Raw genomic sequence first — 22,739 nt, 5'->3', positions numbered from 1 at the left:
TGAGCAGCATAACAACACTTGTGCTTCCTGATCTGTAGACTGCACGTGTTTTCTTATTCAGAGAGATCTAACAACATTCTTAGCAGCTTTGGGAATAAATTGGGGTCTTTGCAATGTCAAACTTTTATCATGACTCAAGGTTCTCTCTTTGTAAAACCATTCTTACCTTGAAAAATAATTGGCATAGCCTTTAAGAGAGCTGAGTGGCGTTGATGTGAACCGGTCCTTAACCTCCCCAACCCTTTTTTTTTCTGCCTTTACTTCATCTCACAGCTCACTTTGCCATAACTTATTACATACAACCTCCTTCTGTGGCCTTTTTTATTCACGTTCTGCTGTTTCTCTATGAGGCTTCTCTTGCTGTGCTTCACTGCTTCTTTTTTTTTTTTTTTTTTTCTTCCTACTTTCTGCAGATGCTTTTGCTTTTTGTTCTGGTGCCCTTACCTCAGGTACCACTCAAGGGCGGCTGAGCCCAAGAATGCCAGCTGTGCCTCAAAATTCTCACTCTCCTACAGACCAATTAACCAGCTGGTGGCTACTCCGAATATGGGGATTTAGAGCACAGTTTCTTACCACAGCCGTTGGATCAGTGGATCACAATCAATCCTGAGCATATAGCCCTGAGGCATAATTACAAAACTGTTAGCTCACAGTGACTGTATCCCTTGTTTTAATTTAACAGGCTGGCTGCAGGTTAGTTATGTCACAAATGAGGCAGTATCATCACCATTTCTCTTAATAACTCCTGTAATGTCCTTTGAAGGGTTCTTAATCTAATCTAGAGGGCAAACCATGATTTAATTTGTAGCCGATTATTACTACTATTAGGTATAAAGCCAGGGTAAGAAAAGATTTGGAAATGGTGAATTCCAGTTAACCTCATTTAGGCTTTTTTCCCCCTAACTATTCCCATCTTGCTCCTGAATTGTTAGCAGTCACTGCATTCCTCCTTGAGCTCCTTCTGCAGTGAAAGGCATTTCGTTCTCCCTTTTCTCCCCACTTCTCTGAAGTCACTTTTGAAAGGAACAAATGTTTTATTTGGATAAGGAAAAAGGAATAATGGTGAGGAACATGGAGGCAGATCCTAAGCGAGGATGCAGCAGTGCAACTGCCATTCATACATGAGAAAGGCGCCAGGTGTTCCTAAAACTCGACTTCTATCACAAATCCCACCTGCCCCTTCCTCCTCCGACTGGGACAGCCTGCTTTAAACCAGGCCTTCTTGACCCCAGGGAGGAGAATTTTTGGGTCCTCCTCGGGTCATTTGGCGCCACGTTTTCTTTTTGTCTGCACACTTGCTTTGAGTGGGGAAGGCTGCTGGTTTGCTGCTGCTTTTTGAGCTGAAAACGATTAAAACCAGCACCTCTCAGACACCGAGTCCCGCTGCCCTCACCACCCAGACCTCTACCCTCCGCTGAGAATAAGAGCTCCCCCCGGATTGGGCACACCTCCTTCCGATGCGTCAGCTCATTGGTCGGTAGAGACGACGGCTTGCAAAACGTCAGTGCTGATTGGTTCCTCGCCATGTCAGCTCTTCCCCGCTCAGCCTAGCCGTGAGAAGAGCGGGCTCTGGGCTGATGTGGGGCCAGGCGCGCGCCGGCCAATCGCTCGTGGCGGCGTCGTGACCGCCGTGCGCCGCGCGGATCCGTCCGCAGCGCGGGGCCGCCTGAGGGGCGGCGGCCGGGGGGGGGGAGGATGTGCGGGGCAAGCGGGGAGAAAGCGGGAATCGCCCCTTTTTGCGTCGGTTTGTGCCCGAGCTGAATGTGACAGGTGGGCTGCGGGCGTCGGGCGAGGCTGTCGGAGGAGCTGCCCCAAAATGTCACACCTCAGCGCACGAGGGGAGCGGCTGAGCGGCCACGCGCAGGGCACGGGGACAGCGACCGCTCTTATCGCCGCCCCGGGCTGCAACCGCGCGCTTCACACCTGGCTGACCCCAGCGCCGAGCCAGAGGGCACGGGGCCGTGCAATTGCCGTAATCCTATGCTTTCCCAGGCCTGCCAGGTTTACTTGGCAATGCATTACACGCCGCTGTCCCGCTCTGGGCTACGTCTGCCAGTTCATGGCAATCACCAGACGAGAAGCAGCCGGGCTGCCGCGCCGTGCCCGCGGACGGCCGGCGGTGCAGCGGAAGGACACGCTCTGACGGGGCGGGGCGCACTCCTTTGGCTCCGCGGAAGGTTACCGCGACGGGCGGTGAGGCGACCGTTAAAGGGCAGCGCCCCGCGCTGGGCCGCGCAGTGCGCGCTGAGAGCCGCTGTGGGAACCCTGCTGTGCGGTGGCTCTGCGGGAGCGGTGACGGTTCTTCGCGCGCCTCCGTTCTCCGCCGCCATGTCCCGCGAGCCCGAGATCATGGAGTCGCAGGTGATGTGGGAGCCCGACAGCAAGCGGAACACCCACATGGATCGGTTCCGCGCCGCCGTGGCCGGCAGTTGCGGGCTCCGCCTGGGTGAGCGATACGGGAGAACGGGCGGGGCGGCCCGAGGGGCCTCGTATGGTCGCGCATCCCCTCGGCCGGCTCTGCTGCGGGTCGGGCGGTGCCGGCTGCGGGCGTGATGCTGTGCCGCAGCCTCGCGCGTGGGCCTCGGGTGCCGCATCGCGGCTGGCGCGGAGCTGGGCGGCGGCGGAGGGTGCGAACGGAGCTGCGTGATACCTGCGGGCATCGCGGGGCGGCACCGGACTGGGGGTCCCTAAGAGGGGAGAGGGGGCTGAGACCCGGTGTGCTGAGCTGGGAGTGAAGGCTGTGTTTGCTTTCTTTTTGTTTATGAAGGGAGCGTCGTCGTTTGTAGCCTCTATAAGGTGTGGGGAGCGAGACGTGGTGTTGGCTCAGTGGTATAGGTGAGGTTGCTTCTGTATGGCTGCGTGAGCTCTTCAGTCTCTGCTTCGTGCCCGTTCAGCCATATGGCTGTGCCTTGGTGTGCGCTCCTCTGGTTTGATCCACCAGCTTTGAGTTTAGCACTGCTTTGGGTGGGCGGTGAGGCCTCCAGAGGGGTCTTCCAAACCCAAGTTGTCACAGCTGTGACTGCCTTGCTTGGTGCTGTCCGGACACCCTCAGTGTTTAGGCACAGGGCTGCTTGTGTAGCTTTTCAGTTCCTATCCTTCTACCAGGGAATGAGGGATGGAGGGAGCAGTTCTGGCAAGTGGCCTCACTGGTTCATCTGTCCATATGAGTGTCTGCAGTATATACAGCTGTTCTGGAGCATGTAGTCCAGCAATCAGTTCCCTTCTGAAAAGCCATCTTGATAAGGAACTTTATGTCCAGGCACACTAGGTTAAAGTTTTGTTGATGTAAACACAGTGCCCAAATCTTTGGTTACGTTGGAAAGAAGTTATTGCAGGATTTCAGCCAAGCCTTGAGTTGGGATGTCACAACTGCTATTTGGGTGGTTGAGATCAAATGCAGTTCCATGTGGATTGTGCACATTTCTAGTTAAAAGAGCTAGATTTTTTCTCTTCGTTTCAATGCAGCTACCACTTCAGAATGCATTCCTATGTATAGGAACCTTTGTCAACTTCCATTAGATACGAACTGATATTCACTGGTCTGCACGCTATTCGGCAACTAAGAATGGATTGTTTATGTAATATCAAGATGTGGCCTCGCTGAAGACAGCCAAAGGCAATAGAGCCCTTTAAACAGCACAGCTCTGTCCAACCCTGAAACGTAGCAATGAAATGCAACGTTTAATTGCTGAGTAACAGGTCTGGGCCCTGAAGGACTTGTGTGCCGAAGCTCATCTGGAGACAGACTGCACAGACAAGACAGAGAAGCTAATCGTGTTAGAAGAAACCAGATCGATGGTGGTGGTGTTTGTAGCACTTACTGAATGGTTTGGAGCACGTGCTGCAATTTCCTTTTGAAGGGGAAGGAGGGGGATGAGTTTAGTCAAACCTGCCCTCATATCAACTTATAGACATTGAGTAGTATATCAAAGATTAACTTGGGTGGAGTTTCTTCCTTTAAGAAAACACAACTGGAGGCTGAGCTGCTGGCAGCATATAGGTAATAGTGGGGTCCTGAGGAAGGGACATTCTTTGCTTTCACCTTGTCAAGTTTGACTTTCTGCTATATCGATAGTATCTGAGTAATCTTCCACTGATGATGTGAAAGGGGCAGGCTGGGTAGGGAAACATAATAATTGTGTGAATAGCGGTGCAGAGATGGCTCAGACATTCTCTTATGAGACTGAAAGACGTTTTCCTTGTAGAAGGAAGACAAAGGTGACTTTTAATCAGATAGATAACAGGCTGACAGGGCAAAGAGAAGTGGAGAAAATAACTTCAATTGGTTTAGTTGAAAGCGTCAAATAGGAAACAGTTGGCAGGGTAGGAAACTGTTACTACCTCTACTGATGGCAGATAATCTGTTTAACTTGGCTACTGGCACAGCTTCAGGCAGCATGGACATGACATTCTCAAGCCACGTAAGTTGAGGAATGGGGAATTTGCTTAAGCCATTCATACCCCAAACTGCTTTACACGCTGCATTTTGATGTGTTGAATACTACAGTTCTGAATTTCAGCTTGAATTGTTGTATTGGAATTTTTGTATGGATTCCTCAGGTTACTTCATCTGTCTGTTGTGTGAAACTTCAGCTGCTCATTGCCATGTTCTTAATACCCCCTCACAGTTGTTATGTCTGGCCAGTGAACTTGGTTTGTCGCAGGAGACATTAATGCTGTTTTAGCATGAAAATAATTCTATCGCTTACCCTTCAGTGATGAGGAATAATGCGTTCTTGCTTCATATGGTGCTGTTAGACAGTGAGTGGCTTCAATTCGTGATGTAGCACAGCTATTAGAAGAGGTCCCTCCCTGTCTCTTCGGTTGCAAATGGCTCGTAAAGCAGTCAGGTGAAATGATGCCATCTGTTCAAGTCACACTACGTCTGTTGATGCCAGTCGCTTGCCTTGAACAATGTGTTGTGTTTGTGTAGCAAGGGTTGGGTTGTGGGGGGCTGCAGGGGTGGCCTCTGTGAGCAGAGCCCAGCAGCTGCCCAGTGCAGGGTCAGAAGCAGTTCCAGCTCCCCCAGATCTGGCCAGACCCGCAGCTGGCCAGAGCTGAGCCACGAGTGATACAGTTTTTCTAGATTTAGGACATCCCTAAGTATAGTTGGTCTACATTCCTGTAATTCTGTGTAACACTAACAGCTGTTTGTTACTTCTAGCCAACTACAATGACTTATACCAGTGGTCAGTGGAATCCTTTGCGGACTTCTGGGCGGAATTCTGGAAGTACAGTAACATCGTGTGCTCTCGCCTGTATGATGAGGTGAGCTGCTGTTAACTAATCAAGTACTACACAAAGCAGAGATCAACCACTTTTACAGCTGATCTTTTGAACTGCTGCTGAAATCTTCTTCCATTAATATGAAAAATTGAACTTCCTTGCATAGTAGATTGTGGTGTTTTGTTGCTGATAAATTCTAGTACAGTGAAATCCCCAAGTTTTGTTGTCCTACACAATTCTTTAGTGGTTATGTGCTCTCAAATACCCTGGCAGTCCTGACAGATTGTAGGGAATCTATCAATAAACTGATTTCTGTATCAGAGTTATGCTGATAGTATATAATGAAATGCTGGCATGCCCCCAGGTTCATGTTCATATTCTGAGTCAGGTTTCCTGGTAAGTGTACCTGTTACCCACCAGTTCTGTGGGACTGGTTCTGGAACTACTTACAGTCAGATAGAGGGGAAATATCTCTGAGGAAATGATAGCAGTTGAACACAATCACAAATGGAATAGCAGATCTTGCTGCAGCATTGCTTTGAGACAAAGGAGACTTCCTCTTGCAAATGGAAGACAAAGCTGGAATCCTTCTACAGTCCTGGTATGGGATATCAGCACCAGCCTATGCTTCTCATTTGAGGAAGGCACGGGTTGACTAATCACTTCAAAAGCTTAATGCAGAAGAACCTTCTGGGACTTCTAGAGAAGGAACTGGACTTCGTTATTAATCCCTGGAGACCATCTGTACCAAAAACATGGAGTGCTTGCAGTTCTGCAGTGGAAACAGGTATGTTTCTTTACCTTTTCCTGTTTTGCAAGTTTAGGTACTGCATGAGATGATAGGTCAGAAGATTCTCTCTCCAGAACTCTTGCTGTGAAACTGCATGTTCAGGTGTCTTAATGTGATTAGAGAGAATTTAGGTGTCTTAATGTCCTTAGAGTGAATTTAGAACCGAAGAAGAGCTAGCCTAAGTGTGCAGTTTGAAGATGGTAGATGCTCTACTAGTCATTTTAATAAGTTTTGTAAGTGGTAGTTCAAAATCTAGCCAGATTGTAATTGGGATATAATCCCTCACCCTGCCTTCCCTCTCTCTGTATTCTGTGCTGTTAGCAAGGCTATTTTCCAAATTTCCATGAGAATGTGAATTATCCTAGGCAAGCAGTTCAGAACTGTCTTTTACCTTTGTTGTAAGCAAACTGAAGAGTAATTCTTGTTCTTTTGTCTTACAGGATTCATGTTTCTGGTAGACTGTCCCTCAAGGCACCACCAATGATCAACAAGCTGAAAGGAAGACTGAAAAAGGCAATTGTAGCCTAAAAGGGGATGTTTCCTGAGGATGAAAAGCTGAAAGATAGGGTTGCCTAGGAAAGCTTTAACTAGACTTGTAGAGTAGGCATGCAGTGGCCTGGAAACTTTCAAGAAGGGGCTTGCTGTGATGTGGGGTCTTTAAATGGGGAGAGATGAAGTTCATCATATAGGCAAGTACTGCAAACAAATACACTTGGTGTAATACAGAGCTTGTTGTATGTTTGTATCTTTATCTGTGTGAGCATAGGAGGCTCAACTTCAAGGCTCAAAGCTAGAGTCAAGCCTTGAAGTTGACTTGCTGGTAATCCTTAATCAATTTCTGGTGGATATCAGGAGGAAATGCTGCTCACAGTAACTGAGCTGTTGTGTGGTAGCTTTCGTTTGTCCTACTGCTTGATCCCTGTTGCTCAGTGGAAGTGAGTGTTACGCTTCGAGAATAAAAGTTTTCACAAACTAGAGTTGACTCTTGTTTTGCTGGCTAGAAACATCCCCTACTTCTGTAAGTCATTCTTGGAACAACAATAAAATGTTGTATGTAACACAGGCAGCCAGTGTTTTTTAAACTTGGTGGAGGAGTTAAATATCCATGTAACCTCTGACAACAAGAACAAAGGTACTCACAGCATACAAAGCTATCCTGACATGGCAGCACTGCCATTATATCAAACTGCAAGTAGCTGTTGGCTTTTAAGAGAGAAATGTAGCTTAAAGGGTTGCTCTGAGCATTCTGATGGTATCTGCTCTTGCTTTTCACCAGGTGTGCTGCTTTGCTCTTCAGGTCATACAGAGTACCCCATGTACGCAGTGCAAGGCAATGATAGTTTTTCATGATAATGGTCAAATATATTCTCAAAGCTGTAATCTCTGCTTAGGGTAAACATAATCTGTGGGATGGTGATAGCATGGCAAGCAAACCATTTCATGTGGGAGAAATGTGGTAGGGAGGTGGACAGAGGGTGTTGCAATACAGTGCTTATTCTTATCTGCTGAGCCCAAGGATGTGGTGACTGCTGTGAAGAGCAGTTACAGAACAGCATCTGGATGTGGGAGTGCAGCTGACACTTGCCATGTTTGCCTAATCACATAAATTGGCCTCTTATGCTTCTGCTGTAAGAGTCAAAATTTAATGATCCTCATTTAATGAGGATTGCAGCTAGCAATACTGTAGAGTACAATTTCTTCCCTTTCCCAAGTGCTTCTGAAGCATTTATTGTGTGACTCTGAAGAGTGAATGAAAGGGCTGTTGCAAAACTTTTCACATCCATGCTAAAACTAGGAATGATTAAATAAATAGGAGATATTACCAGCAAGCAGCAGAAACTTCCTTGAGGAGATGAAGTTGTGCATATACAGAAGTACCACAGGGACTGAGTTTGACATGGGCCTGTAGGTGTTTTCTGTTGAGGCACTGGGCTGTCTGCGTCCTGCACCTTCTGCTGGTGCTGCCCTTAGAAGGGGCATGAACAGAACCTTTCAAAAGCACAACTTATAAACTAAACAGCAGAAGTAACAAAGCTGCAGTGTAAAGAGCACAGAACGTGTGCTGTTGGGCAGTGGAATTTCTAAACAGTGGGACATGTAGGGAAAAGGGCTGCAGACCCTCGTGGGTAATGTTAGGGGCTCTTTGTCACTGCTTTTAAAGGCTTATGCTTACCTGCAACTTAGTAACAGGTAACTCAATATTTGAGATTAAATTAAAGACACGAGGGGGAGTTGTTGTTTCAGCTGAATATGTTCTGGGGACTTCTGTGTATTGTATTTCTCAATTCTGTCTTCCTTTTTCCTAAGTTGGAAGCTACCCAACACAGGGTTACTGGGTTATTGGGGCAGCTTTTGGGAAAACACCAAATCAAGGATGGTAGAACTGTGAGCACTGTTTGTGATGCGATTTGTGCAGGCTGTTGAAGCTTTTGCTCTCTGAATGAAGCTGTGGAGTGCTTCTGTGCTTTCCAGCAGTTTGCATGCATCTTGCAGTCTGGCTGTAGTGTTTTGGTTCACTTGTATATTTAAGGCTGGTCTGGAGGTGGGACTGTCAGCAAGGAATGCTTCCCAGTCTTGTTCTGGTGTTGGCTCTCTTTGCTGACAAATCCTTAATTTTTCTAGGCCTTTAATTACAGTTCTAGTGTTTGCCATCTGTAAGCTGGGAGCAATCATTCTTCCTTGGATTTAACTAGCTAATGTCTAGAATGGTTTTAAACATGAAGTGATATTACAGTTTTGTCTTTGGCTGTATTATGCTTTTCTCCAGGTGGTTGACACGTCCAAAAGTATTGCAGATGTCCCAGAGTGGTTTAAAGGAAGCCGCCTGAACTATGCAGAAAATCTTCTGAAGCACAAGGACAATGACAAAATTGCACTGTATGCAGCAAGTGAGTATGATTTAATGGCTTTCTGGTATTTGTTTATAACTCATAGGAATTTTAGGCCTTATAAAGCAGCCCTGCTTTTGATGAAAGCTTGTAATAAACGGGCTTCAGTGAGCAGAAAAGAAAGTAAAGGTTCAGTTCTACAGAATATGGGTGGTACAGCTCATTAAAAAATGGGAAGACGTGCTGAATGTAGATAGCTCAGAAAAGTCCTTGGTGAAGTTCTCAATGTTAATTTAGACATGCTGCAATTTTAGAAAAAGTAGAATTAAATACTAGTGGTTTAAATTATTGGTGGAGTTACTAGCAACTCAGTGAGTTATTTGTTTGATATATATTTACATTGTCCATAAAGATCTTGTTTCTTGTTAGGAAATGATGGATTTCACTCTGTGCTTTGTGTAACTTAATCATAGGGAATGATACCAAAAGGAGCAAAATTCTTTTCCAACTGAATAGTGTGTCAGTGCCCAAATAGAGCGAATGCACTTCATTGCGAGGGACAGACTTGCACCTGCACCTCTTTACATGACCTGCTATATTTAATCTTCTTAAGATCTCTTAAGTCAGAGTACTTTTCATTAACCAATCGCTGCCAGGTCAGAGTGGTGCTTAAGGAACCTGTGTCAGGCTGCTGAAATCACTGGGGTTGATCCTGTGGGAGCTCTGTGGGTTTGATAGAGCACAGGAACAGAAATATAACTTTCCTAAACCTTCATTTGTCATGAAGAAAGATCAGAGTCCTCTTCCCTGTTGTTCTAGGGGAACACAAAATCTGTAGATGTGCTGCTCAGTTTATAAACTACACTCAGTTTCCTTATTACTTCTCCCCAGCACCACCTGCTCTCTTGCTCCATGTAGGAATGAATGTACCTGAACAGAGGTCTAAGAAATCAAGAGATTAAAAGCACTGTTCACTGCTTAGGGAAATAACTGTAGCTGTTCTGCAAAGCCCTGCTGTACCACAGCACACAGTGCATTTTTGTTGCAATGCTCTTGATCTGTGTCGTCATGAGAAATACTTGATACTGGAAACAGGATGGGCCAAATGGTTTACAGAAGCCAAGCTAAAGAATTAAAGGGCTCTGAGATGGCAAACTTTGCTTTTCCTAACGTTTAACTTGTTCATTTTGCTTCATGAGTGATTTATTAACCACTTCTGTACCATCTGACATCCAGTGTAGGAATAAAAATTTCCTGCAGACCTTCTCAGAGGTGAATGGAGCCCAGTTTACTTTATTTGCTTTGTGGTATGTTGGCAAACACAGATATTTTAAGAAAAACATATTGAAAGTCCTGTGATTTTTCTCATCAGTAACCTGGCATAATAAAACAGAATTAACACCTTATTACCTCTTTTTAGACCCAACGAGAAAGTGGAGCAAGAAGGGAGAATGAGGCTGTTCTTTCCATGTTAGAAAGTAGCCTTGGTAGATGCACTCTGCTTTGAATGCTCTTTGAGAATACACCTGTTTCTGGTGAACAGCTTGCATTTTCAGATGGATGTTCCAATTTTTAAGAAAGTTTCTCATGTCTACTGAGTGAATACTTCTTAATACTGGATTCCCATCGAAATGAAAGGCATAGGAGAAACTTGAAAACTCAGAAGAGTAGATATTAGTGGAAACTGGTTTCCTAAAATTACTTCATATTCTTTTAATTCCATAATTAGTTGCTTAGTACTGACTCTAGGTTGTAGTGTATGTTTTTTGACTGGCTATTTTAATAAATCTTCTTTCCTCAGAGGAAGGCAAGGAAGAAATCTTGAAAGTGACTTTTGAAGAACTGAGACAAGCCGTAGCTTTGTATGCTGCAGCCATGAGAAAGATGGGAGTAAAAATAGGAGACAGAGTTGTGGGTAAGTATTTTTTTTAAAGGAGAGGAGGTAAAATTTTTTCGACATAGCAGATGAGCAGAGTTATAAACACTTGATTATGGTTTTCTATTTCATAGAAACATTCTAAATGTAGAAGTAAAAGAACTGTTTCCTTAATTTTGTATGTCATGCTTTTAGAGAGAAGGAACTTGGATTAGCCTGGAAGTTAAGTGCTGTAGAGGGAAGGAGAATACCTCACTCATAGCTTTCTTAAGGGCTGTTTTGTAAGTGCTGGAGACTGTGCATCTAGCTGAGCTTTGACTCACCAGGTTCAGCAAAGTCACACTGGGACAGTCTTGGAAATTAGGGTGCCAGGTTGTGTGCTGTGGTGCCAGCTGGCAATTACAGTGCCTACAGCCCCAGGTAATGCACTGCATTGTGAGCTGCAGTTCTTGAGGAACAGATGTGTACTATTTGTACCATCATTGCTTCTGGGAGCAGTAACTTTTCATGTCATCCCAGTGCCAGGCTTAGCAGTTAGAGCCCTGGCTTGATTTCAGTTATTCATAATGTTTCTGGAGTAATTTAAGATTCTCAGTCCTAAGACTTGCACACATTTTTCCATACAAATGTCTTTTTCTTATGAACAGCTTGTACAGTATGCAGACATTACTGAAGCTGGCTTAAGTTCATTTGCTTTTGAATTGTTGTTTTTGATCTGCAGTTGATCTGCTCCATCTCTACACCTTGCATACTCTGTAACATGCTCTGGGGTTCTGTCAGTCAACCTGCAGTATCCTTGAAGCTCCCTGACGCCCACCTGGTATTTGTGTTGATGTGCTTATCCATCTTACTGCTGGGATCACACATTGTTTGAGCAATACTTGGCAACTGTCCTAGGTCTTTGTAAATTCTTGTATGGTGCAAACCCAAAGTGATGAAACTACTTGGTTTGTTTTGTTGGATTTTATAAACCTGAACCTGAGCCCACGTCCTCAAAACCAGAAGGGTATGCATCATGATCTTCTATTACACCCATAAATAAGATTTACAAATGTGGCTGTAAAATACACTCAAGATATCTCATACTTTATGTATGTTATGAATATTCTGCAGAGCTTATAACTGAGCATTTAATTATCACAGCTGTGGGCTTGCTATTTTACATAGAATCAAGTCATCAATCTAGTATAAACCATCCCTCAAAGTCAGGAAGATCTGCCTGAATGAAGAATTTAATATCTAATTTTGTTTCCATTTCAATTTTAACGTTATCATATTTGTATCTGACATCTTGTTGAGGAGCAGCAGGCTCTGCGTTGAACCATGTGAGCAAATAGAACTTAAGCTCCTATAATATACAGGAGAAGTATTCTCTGTAGCTGGAGAAGAGAAAATGTGCTATTTAAATGTAATTGTAGTCAACGTTATTAGCATGATTATTACTACTATTATCATAACTTCAACAACAATTTCTTCTAGTTAATGAGTGTATTTTGCTCAGCACAACGGGAGGCTGGCTGACTTCTGAATCTTATTTGTTTTGGCAGTTGGCTCACCTCTTTGCTTATTTTAATCAAAAAGAATCATTGATGTGCTTGCAGAAGGTAGCAATTCCAAGTTTCTGTTGATAATTTGTCATTAATGTCAATGCTTCCTAGCACATAAAAGGTAGGATTTAACTGTCTGCTTCAGCATCCTGTTCTCAGAAGAGAAAATGTGTGTTGACTCCAATGGGAAGCCTGGGCTTCTAGTTATTTCAAGAGGAGGTGCAAAATGCAGTGGGGTTGCAATTATTAAAACAAATAACAACAAAGAAAAGCAAGCATGCATTGAGAAATCAATGAAAAGGTTAAGTTTTGTGATGTATTCTGACTCTACTCTTTTAAGCCTTGTAATCTATTAACGTGTTTGAATTACTATAGAAAGCTCTTCTTTCACAAATGTTACAGTGCTATGAAATTTCTTATAAATTACTTCTGTGTTCTTCCTGACAACTTAACGTGGATGGGGGGAGGGAGGTTGGTTCACTTGTAAAGGTTGTGCTGCTTCTGTGCCCTTCTAGCTGTCAGAGCGAATGTACCTACAAGATTTTGACACAAACTGCTTTCAAACTTCTTCCTAAATAGCAGCTACTGGGATTTCCTTGTGAAGTGATGGTTTTACCTTTTTTTTTTTTTTTTTTAGCCTTGGTATTGCCTTTTGATTGCTCCTTTAAGAACATGGTTTATCAAAATGCCTTAATTTTATATGAAACTTGCAATATCTTGCATTGTAATTTTTTCCCTGATCTCCCCTCTTACTCTGGCTGCTGAGAGACATTTTTCCTCACCAATCTCCAGTCAGATGAACTCATACCAACTCCTAACACTCAGTCTGCTGCACAGTTCCCCCCCCTCTCTCTGTCCCTGCTACCCAAGACTCCCAGCTGACAGATTGCATTGCCTTGGATGATGGCCCCTATCTAGGGAGAGCTGCAATCTGAAAGAAATCTGGTGGGGATTTTAACAGCAATTGAGCTATACACACACACATAATATATATTAAATTGGGTCTCAACTTTGTTCATATGTGTCTCTCCTATGCCAGAGGATACTGGCAGTCCTTGGGAGAGCTGAAACGTGACTTCACAGTTGGAGGCTGAATCCACTGGCTGTTTTCCAAACCCCAAATTGACATGGGAGAGAGATAAGTGTTGGGTGGGAAGGCTTCAGTCCTACAGCCCCTTGTGGTATCAACGATGAAGCTCTCCAGTGTTTGCCAAAAGCTACGGGGGCCTGATTTCTTCCAAAATTTGTAGCATATGGCATGAAGTGTGATTCTTCACGTAGCTTCTAGAAGTATAAGAAGGGGCATGCTTTTGCTGTTTCTGGAAAGTCAGCTTTTAAATGGAAGGGACATATTCTACTAATTTTATTTCACTTGTGTAACTCCTACTCAGCCTGTCAAGTTCTGATGCCCTTTGTTGCCATTTTCTCTTAAAATTACTTGAAGTTTTGAGCTGTTTGGATCATACAGGACCATTATGGCTATTTTTTTTTTTTTTTGTGAATTTAATTTGCATTCTTTACCACCTCTAAGATAAGACTAGTTTAACTTTTCATTACTTAACCGTATCCCCTAGTTTGATCAGTACAGTTCATGGTTGCATCATGACAGCAATCGTCAATTTAAGTTGGAGATGGGTGAGTGTGGGTGGACAAGCAGCAATGTCAGCACTTTATCAGTTTGATTTCTTCTTAGTCTTCCATTTCCATCACTAAGGAGATGGCACTTAATAGTAAACATAATTGAAACAGATGCGTAGTGAAACATCTGTTTTTAAAAGATGCACATTGCAATATTGTCCATGATGTCTGAACAGCTGGAGGAGACAGATACAATAGCTAATCCAAGTTACACAAATCCAAATGTGAAGTGCCTGTGGTCTCCCACTGGCCATCTGTCTGGCAAATAGCAATGGCTGCAGAGGGAGTCAAATAAAACTGGAAGTATCTGTGCTATCAGCCTCCAAAAACTCTGCTGCTGTTATCCCGTAGCCAGCTTTGTCCTCTTACAAGTCAGCTGTGCAACAAACTAATCTCCCCCATGTGTTCACGCAAAAATCCTTAACAAAACATCAATGGGTTACATTGTTTAAAGCTGGTAATTTATCTATAGTAACTGCATTAGCCCTGGTTGCTTACGTGGGTTTTAAAGCTAGCTTTGTAAGAAGATTAGCATGTTACTAATAGTCTCAGGCCACAGTAATGCTAGGTGGGATGACCCTTTCAAAATCCTACAGGAGTACAAAATCTTATGTTAATGTCAGGAAGAGAAACTGGGAGGCTGGTCTTTGAACTGACTTTGTGAGCTAATGTAGATGAGTTGTACGAGACGTGAGAGTGTTTCCTTGCAGCTCCTGACTTCCTCCCAGCATGTTCTCTTAAGGCTTGTGGTACATCTTTGGTGCCAGGTCTGTGCTTTTTTCATTCAGACAGCTAGAAATGTTTGGATGCTGTGCAGCTGAGTGCACGCTCTGCTCTGAGCCACTGAGTGCCTTCAGGGGAGTTGTTCACAGCACTCAGAGGAAATCAAGACTTTTGCCAACATGACTATGCCAAGAATTTTTGGACCACAGATGTCACCTATTTTACTGATTAAGTGCTGTGATGTAAATGAACAGGTAAATCTAACCTCAGCGTATGCTAGGTTGAGTAAGTAGTGATGGACAGCAAATGCTATCCAGAATAGATGAAGGCTGTAAGTGCCTCTTAAAGCGGTCCATACAGCATAGCTAAGGTATCACTTGTCCTGCTGCTAGGACCCCTGCTACTACAAACTCAGTCCCTAGTTGCTGTGAGTTCCCAGCTCCTGTCTTTTGTGCCCTTAATTCAGTTTCTTTCTTGTCACCCAGAGGGACAGGAAGATCCTCCTTTCCAGTAACAGACCATCATTTCTGCCCCTTTTTAAGGATTTGGTTGGTACCTCAAGGGACATAACCAAATGCAGGGAGTTTGTCATACATGGTGCTTGCTGTAACTGGTTTGCAGGATCTCTGTGAGAAAGGAAGAAATCACTCTTTATTTCTGAGAATCCAATTTTAATCTGAAAGATTGAGGAGATGCAGTTTGTGTCACTTAAATTTGGGAGCCATTGAGAGATGAGCAGGATGAGTTTTTATAGTGCTGTGTTGGGAGAATCTCTTTCCAGGACAGAACTACATCTTTACTCGCAGTTCTCGGTGTTGGGCATTGTGACAGATTGGTGAAATTCCTGCTCACCAGGCTGCCTGCCTACACTGATCAGATAAAGGTGGAGGAATGCAGAGTAAGTTGCTTTACACACTTCATACCTTTTGGCAGTTTTGGCCGATTTGCTCAAACACCACTTCGAAGCCATCTGACAAATGGGGGTAATGATTTAGTTGACTCCCCATAACATGCAGAGACTTGTGTACTTGCCCTCTGGGCTTTTGTAGAATGAAGAGAACTCGCCTGTAGTAAGTGATGCTTGTAAGCTCTGGCAAGGTAATCAAATAGCTCCGAAGCTTGAAGAGACATCTTTTGCTTACATGTTGGCCATACTACAGCAAAACCCCCTCCAAAAAAAGACTCGGTGGAATTACTTTTTATCAGTTAAAAACAAATGCTTCCATCAGGCAGTTGTTGGTTTAGAATGGCTCGTACATTTCAAAATATTATTCTAGGAAGGAGATTTATCTGAAAAGAGAAAAAGTCAAATCTTGGGATACTATACTTCATATTGCAAGCTTTTGACCCCAACAAAGAGATAGCAAAATAGATATGCCTTTATGGTCTTGAGGCTTTGCTGCACTTTATGTACATAAGAACTTCCTTGAACAAAGCATTAGAAAGTGTACACGTCTCTAGGGAGTAATTTGCATTTTAATGATATGAGGTTTTCATTCAGTTGTTTTCTTTTAAATAAGCTGTTGGGCCCAAATCATAACACTGTTTTCCAAGTTGCTGCTCCCAGAAGCACAGCAGCTCACTGAATTGTCAAGCTGGTTTGAAAGACTGGTTTCACAGGTTTTGAATGACAGTGAAGAAAATTCTAATCTAATACTTTTAAATTTAGGATAGATTTTCAAGCTGAGTAGACAAATTGACAAGAATCAAGCTCAGCACCCTCTTACTGGATATTAAGTACGTTAAGATGATGTTAAAACGTAATAAACTGCTGTTAAGATCTATGATTTAGTTCCTGTCCTGAAAAATACCACCATAAACTTTCATGGATGTCTTTGACTGAGAAGTGCCTGGCCCTGCTGAGTTTCTGCTGCCTGGCAGATGCTTCTGCAGTGCTGCAACTTGCCCAGAAGTCCAAGATCTCCCTGTTCTCGACACTTTTGTAGAAATGGCTTAGAAAGCATTTGTAAGGCCATTTGAGTTTGCTTTCAAACACTGAATTCTAATTAGATGTCCAAATAATTAGGCCTGTCATTTGCCTCTTTAAAGTACTTGGACATTTTTCAGTTGCTTAAAAAGGATTATCTGAAACTGCAGATCTTTGGGGTGTATAAGGGTGGTTTCAGTGTGAATTTCAGCTGCGTGCTGTTGGTCTGTGGGTTGGACTCTGATCAGTCGAGTCAGTCTCAGTGCCACGGCAGGCTTTGTGGAGGGCTGCTCCAATTGTGCCCATTGGAAGTCTAACTTGACTTTCATCTCTTCTGTGTGCTTTAATAAAGTGACTTGAAATCTTGAAAGCTTGCTGCAAGTCAGCAGTAAAGCTGAGGATTTACATTTGTGTTGGAATGTTCTAGGGCTTGTCCTACCACGTTCCCTTATCAGCTCACACTCCGGTTTTGCTTGTTTCTATTTAAGATCCTGGTAGTCTCTACCAGATAAAGCTCAGCTGTGTGAAGCTGATTTTCTGCTTTTCGTCATAAATGTACCTCAAATGCAAAGGAAAAACTTGAAGAAAACACTGGCCACCCTCCTGCTTCGTGTCCCTTCATGGAAGACTCTTGTTTTCTGATGCACTGCACATATTGAATCACCTGTTGATTACAATTAGAATGAAGTCAGGAATAGAAGTCTCTTGATCTGTTAACAATGTTCTTTGCCATTTGTGCCAAGCAAAGGAAAGAAATATGTCTTCTACAGGCAACTTAAATGGCTGGGTACAGAAAGTGTGGGGGGAATAGAAGAGAGAAATCTATGACGTAACCTGTTTGCATAAGAGTGCCTTACAGGATCAACAGACAAATTCCTCTTATTTTGAGAACTCTGCCTTTCTAAGCACTGCTGAGTATTCCCCTATCCTTCCAGAAGTTTGTTTTTCCTAACAGCTATGTTTCTAACGCCCTCACCTGCAGTGGTGCTATGCTGTGTGCAGAGTCTCTATGTAACCTACTTAGTCCATAAATTTATTTTCTCTCAGTTCCTCTCTTCAATATGCTACCCTCTTGTCCTGGAAGCCTCATTAATTGAGTAGAAACCTTTGTAAATTGGATATAATTTTGTAGTTATAAAATCTGATATAACTTTGTATAAATGGAACTCTAATTAGTGACACAAGAATGAACAGCATGGACTTTGAAGGAGGACAGTATGACCGTGTGGCAGGGTTGAAGGATGCTTCAGACTACAACTTCAGTTTTTTTCTGGTTATTATATACATATTTCCTGTAAGTTTTGGTAGTTTTTGTTCCATCTCTAAGCCTTCAAATTCCACCACAGGTTACTTACCAAACAGCATTCATGCAGTAGAAGCGATGCTGGCTGCGGCGAGTATTGGTGCTATCTGGAGTTCAACATCACCAGACTTTGGCATTAACGTGAGTAGCCCTATTGTGCATTTCAGGAAAGCTGTCGTTGTTTTTGACAAACGTGAGGAGGACAAATTAGTGGCAGATGGATTCTGTTCACTTTAATCTTACTGCCACCTTGTGGCACACCGGATTCTTTTTTTCTAGCTGCTACAAACTGAGCAAAAACCCCGTGCTTTCAGATGGCAGTAAGGATTTGCAGCACAGTAGTTTGAGTATCTTCAACAAACTCAATGCTGGGAGACTCTCAGACAATCCATAATCTTGGTGAGCTTTTGTTGCATCTTGTCAACTCGTTTTCTCAAGGCCCTGAAGAATGGGTGCTGGGCGTGACAAGTGTATGTGGAATGACTTTGTAGCTTCTGAATAGGAAAAATAGAGAAAAAAAAGGCTAAAAGAAGTCACGATATCTAAACAGACATTACAGCATACCCTGGAAGGTTTGGGCATACATTCTGCTTTATTTGGATAGCCCTTAGCACGTCATAAACAGTAACAAACTGCTTTTAAAATAAAGTGCTGAATCTTTCTTCTGTTTTAATGGTTTGAATGAAAGCAATTGGAAAATACACTGTATGCTGCAGAATGCAGAAACTATCAGAGTTCTTAGGCAATGTATGCCCCTCAATCTCACTTCATGAGCCCAGTAGCAGTCTATACGTAACGAGCTGCTGTCTGTGGGTTAGCAATAGAGGCGAGCTTTATTCCGTTGGTTTGTAAATGAGGTTTGATCAATTGGAAAGAAACATGATTTAAAAAAAAAATCATTGCAACATTTAATGATCAATCTGTTCTACAAATATTTTCTACGCAAGCAGAATATGCCCATATGGAGTATTTGATCTATGGTGTGATTTCATCTCTCATCTGGGGGAAGCTTGTTCATTGTGGTTGTAGTAGAGAGTCCAGGTATGCTATTTGTCCGTGTTGATGTGCTGTTAGTTTCAGCACCCAGCTTTGTTTTGTTTTTGGGATAGGTTGATTAGAAAAATCATTGCTATGGATCAGCACTGCTATCAATATCATTTCTCCAACAATGGCTTGGCAGCATGTGTTGGCTTGAATTCAAACCCTTACATCTCAACAGATCAGGAGAGGTCCTCAGGGAGATTGGCTCCTACCTAAAGGAGTAAGTTTTCCTCCTGCGCACTTGCATTAGTCTCATTATCATAACTTAAGATTTTTTGTGTTTGGGGAAATCGCGTCACATTTTTGACATGTCAAATCAATTGTGTATGTATGTTGTCTGAATTCATGTACTGCCTCTTTTCAGAGCTGCTTGAACATAGCAAAATCTCAAAGCTATACATCCAAAGGATGTATGCATTCAGGAAATGTGTTGTCAGGTACCAGTAAGTTTCATCCCACACAGAGTTCTGCCCTGGGCAGCTTGAGCTTCGTTTCTCTTGTCCCTGCTATTCATTTAAGTGCATTAACAAGAAGGTGCTTCTTTTTGGCCCGTGCACGTAAGAAATTAATGGATATCTAAGTTTAAAAAGAGGATCTGCTCTTAGACATGTGTGAGGAGCCTTTGGTAAGGCTTAGCAAAGGGCTTAATTCGTGGGGTCCTTCACAGTACTTAGTGCAGGGCTTGAGGCCCATCAAATAGAATGAGCCCTACTTGGTGTACCTGGGCTTTTCATGAAAGCAATTCCTTACTGAGCCATCTGGTTGGATTAAAGTTCCAGTGTAGCAATTACACGTTCCATCTGTTTGTGTTCCCTTTGTATCACACCAAACTGCCCTGTGGGATTTGATCCTGCTGGTGCTAATGAATGTGAGTGAGTGTGTTAGCAGGATTAGTAAGACCCTGAGAGTTGTTGTCACCTCTGTTTCGGATCCACGCTTCACTTCAGATTTCATTCCTCTCCTAGAGTACCCTTAATCCTCTGGTTTTTAAACAGGCAGTGTGGATTTGGGGTGCATATCTGTGTTCAGCATATGTGTATATATACATACATGTGCACACTATGTGCGTTGATCAGTCAGCTCTTCAAAATTGTTACAGAGGAGTGAGCATGCTAACATTCCTAAGACAGATGGAAGTTTGATTCCGTACTCCCTTGGAGATTAATGTACTAATGCTTTATTAAAAACCTGTTCTGTTGCTGAACCTGGGGATTTTTTAAAGCTAATTGATATAGTTAGATGTCAGTGCGTTGTCACCACATGTGCATATGTGTATTTAGGAAAAGGAAATGCACCTTCACGCTTTTCTGCATAGTAGAAAGCATTTTTCTTCAAGTGATTGAGGAAAGAAGTATGTTAAAGTGACAGTCAGCAGAGTCAGCTGCTATTCATCTTTAATGGTACCCCTGTACCTCACGTGTGTTCAGTGAGCTTTCCTAACAAGGCAACGTGGAGATCAGTTGTGCTCAGACCTCCATACTTCTGCAGTAGGCTTCTTATTTGTTATTATTTCATTGCAAGCCTGACTCACCCAGCTTGGAAAGGAGTTCAGTGCAGATGATTTGATGGATGTTGGAGTCATGAAATAGGTTGTTAGAATTATGTTATACTTGAAAATCTTGGGATGAGTGAAGGACAGGGGAAGCAGTCTTTTCATGACTCTGCCAAGTCCTACCCTTGCTCCTGACTTGAAACAACACTTGAATTCAACATTGAGTAGGTTTTGTTTTGTAATTCATTTTTAACTTGATTTTCTCTTTGTCCCTAGGGTGTGCTGGACAGATTTTCTCAAATTCAGCCTAAGCTCATCTTCTCTGTTGAAGCTGTTGTATATAATGGCAAAGAACATAACCACTTGGAAAAGCTGCTTAGTGTGGTAAAAGGTATTTCACTGCATACCATACGTCTTGTACCATAACTGTGTGCCCTCAAAGCCTCTATTGTCACTAAAAATGACACCTTTGACTGCTTGTTGCTGTCCTTGCTCCCTTACAGTATCTTTTTGGCCGCTTACAGTTGCAGAGCTGATATGAGAGGAAACTTTTTTTTTTGCAGGATTTTAATATAGTCTTTTGCTAGCTTAGTTTAAATCTGTTGATAGCTCTATCAGCATGCATTAGCTGGCAGTCTGAGTGGGGGAACAGGAGCTGTTAATGCTGCTTTTTTATGCCTATGTGAAGTGCTGCTGAAAACAACTGAAAAGGTTTTACAGCACTAAAACTTGATTTTTACATTTAAGTCTTTTTTTTTAAAGGCTGGCAATAATTGTAGTTAACATTTTTTTTTTGGAGTTTTTTTAATGTCTAAAACTATATCAATGCTCTGTACATCAGAATTATTTCAGTAATAGGGCATTACACTGTGTGATACAAATGGATTGCAAAGACTTATATAACTGAATATGGTCAATATTTTCTTTTTTCCTTCCAGGGCTTCCAGATTTAAAAAAAGTGGTGGTGATCCCATATGTCTCCTCAAGAGAAACTATAGATATCTCTAAGATTCCAAACAGGTAATGGGAGCTTTTGAGCTGTGAATCTCTGAGCTAGGGATGAATACTGCTATCTCTTGAAAATGTATGACCTTTTCAACTTGTGAAAGCTAGGATTTAGCCAGATTTCTTGAGATGGGTCCTGGAATAGGTATTATGTTACTATAGAGGTGTTGCTTCTACTAACCACCTGTTGGTATTGATAGTTCTCAGATGAAGGCTCATGATCTTTCCCTTCCAAGTCAAGAATGTATCATGGGATGGATGAGAAAGCACAGGGGAAAAAAAAAAAATTGACCTGGATTTTTCCATTCTTTCTTTCCTTTGTTTACTCTGCTAGTTCTTCTATCTTCAGGAGGCATTTAATTTGGGAACACAGTCCCCATGCTAAAGCTGATCAAGGCTTGAGCTGAACTGCACTCTGCGTGCGAAGGAGGTTGGCTGGGCAGCAGTTTCTGCCTCTCTGTATGCCATCTCAAACTGCTTTGGTCAGGGGATGCCTTTTCTTGGCTTTGTCATGGTGGTAGGCAGAGTTGGTTCTCCAGTATCTTGATAATACCCACACTGTAATCTGTTTTATGGTCTACACATAACCTTGTTCTTTTTTTTCTTCTTTTTTTTTTTTTTTTAAGCAAAGCACTAATTAACACACAGACACTCATTTCCAGAGTGAGCTGTTAGCAATTTAAACAGAGAACAACAGCTAAAAATTAAAAAGTATATACAGTTTGTGTGTATAGTTTATAGTAAAAGAGCTACCAGGTATAGAGCTAATCTTATGTGTGGGTTGGGGAAATGCTTTAACATTACAAACAAACAAAACATTGAGATGTTCCCTTTCTTCCCTCTTATGCAGTGTCTTTTTAGAAGACTTCCTTGCTACTGGGAAAGGAGACCAGGCACCCCAGCTGGAGTTTGAACAGCTGCCTTTCAGTCATCCTCTCTTTATCATGTATTCATCAGGCACAACTGGGGCACCAAAATGCATGGTGCATTCAGCAGGGGTATGTCTTCCCTATGCTATCTGTATATAATTCCCTGTGTTGTGGTTTTTTTCCTTTACCAGCATCTTAAATCTTGACATACTTCAAGGAGGAATTGATTACTGACAGTAATCAATTTCTCAGTAACTCTCTATTAAACTTTCAAGTTAATCGATGACTGATTGAAAGCAAATATGGACTAATGAGGAACCAAAATAATGTGATTGCTATGGAGACCTTTCAGAGATGTCAGCTGCTGGGAATGTGTATGTGTCACAAAGCTGGTAGAAGTGGCCCAATTGATGCTTGCAGCAGCAAGCTGAAAGAACTTGAATGGCTGCTTGGAACCAATTTTTGGACACTGTC

General features: G+C 42.8%; 1 protein-coding gene and 1 long non-coding RNA gene across 3 annotated transcripts in view; both read left to right on the top strand.

The window, feature by feature from the left end:
- Positions 1-2,166: 2,166 nt before the first annotated feature.
- AACS (acetoacetyl-CoA synthetase) overlaps positions 2,167-22,739 on the top strand; it is a 37,265-nt gene continuing 16,692 nt past the window's right edge. Inside the window, exons 1-8 of one of the 2 annotated variants that reach the window (XM_085238843.1) lie at positions 2,167-2,446; positions 5,165-5,268; positions 8,784-8,904; positions 10,646-10,759; positions 17,902-17,999; positions 20,668-20,782; positions 21,330-21,411; positions 22,247-22,394. In XM_085238843.1, the coding sequence (XP_085094969.1) occupies positions 2,329-2,446; positions 5,165-5,268; positions 8,784-8,904; positions 10,646-10,759; positions 17,902-17,999; positions 20,668-20,782; positions 21,330-21,411; positions 22,247-22,394 (900 nt within the window). In that variant the 5' untranslated portion in view covers positions 2,167-2,328. The remainder of the gene's footprint in view (positions 2,447-5,164; positions 5,269-8,783; positions 8,905-10,645; positions 10,760-17,901; positions 18,000-20,667; positions 20,783-21,329; positions 21,412-22,246; positions 22,395-22,739) is intronic. The other variant, XM_085238842.1, reaches the window with a different exon arrangement.
- On the top strand, positions 5,275-6,993 carry LOC109370320 (uncharacterized). The gene is made up of 2 exons (XR_002120350.3): positions 5,275-6,013; positions 6,457-6,993. It is a non-coding gene; the product is annotated as an uncharacterized LOC109370320 (long non-coding RNA).

The sequence above is a fragment of the Meleagris gallopavo genome, chromosome 17 (assembly GCF_905368555.1).
Source record: "Meleagris gallopavo chromosome 17, MGAL_WU_HG_1.1, whole genome shotgun sequence".
NCBI classification, from domain to species: domain Eukaryota; kingdom Metazoa; phylum Chordata; class Aves; order Galliformes; family Phasianidae; genus Meleagris; species Meleagris gallopavo.
Note: the sequence above shows the minus strand (reverse complement) of the source record. Positions and strands in the feature narration are given on the sequence as shown.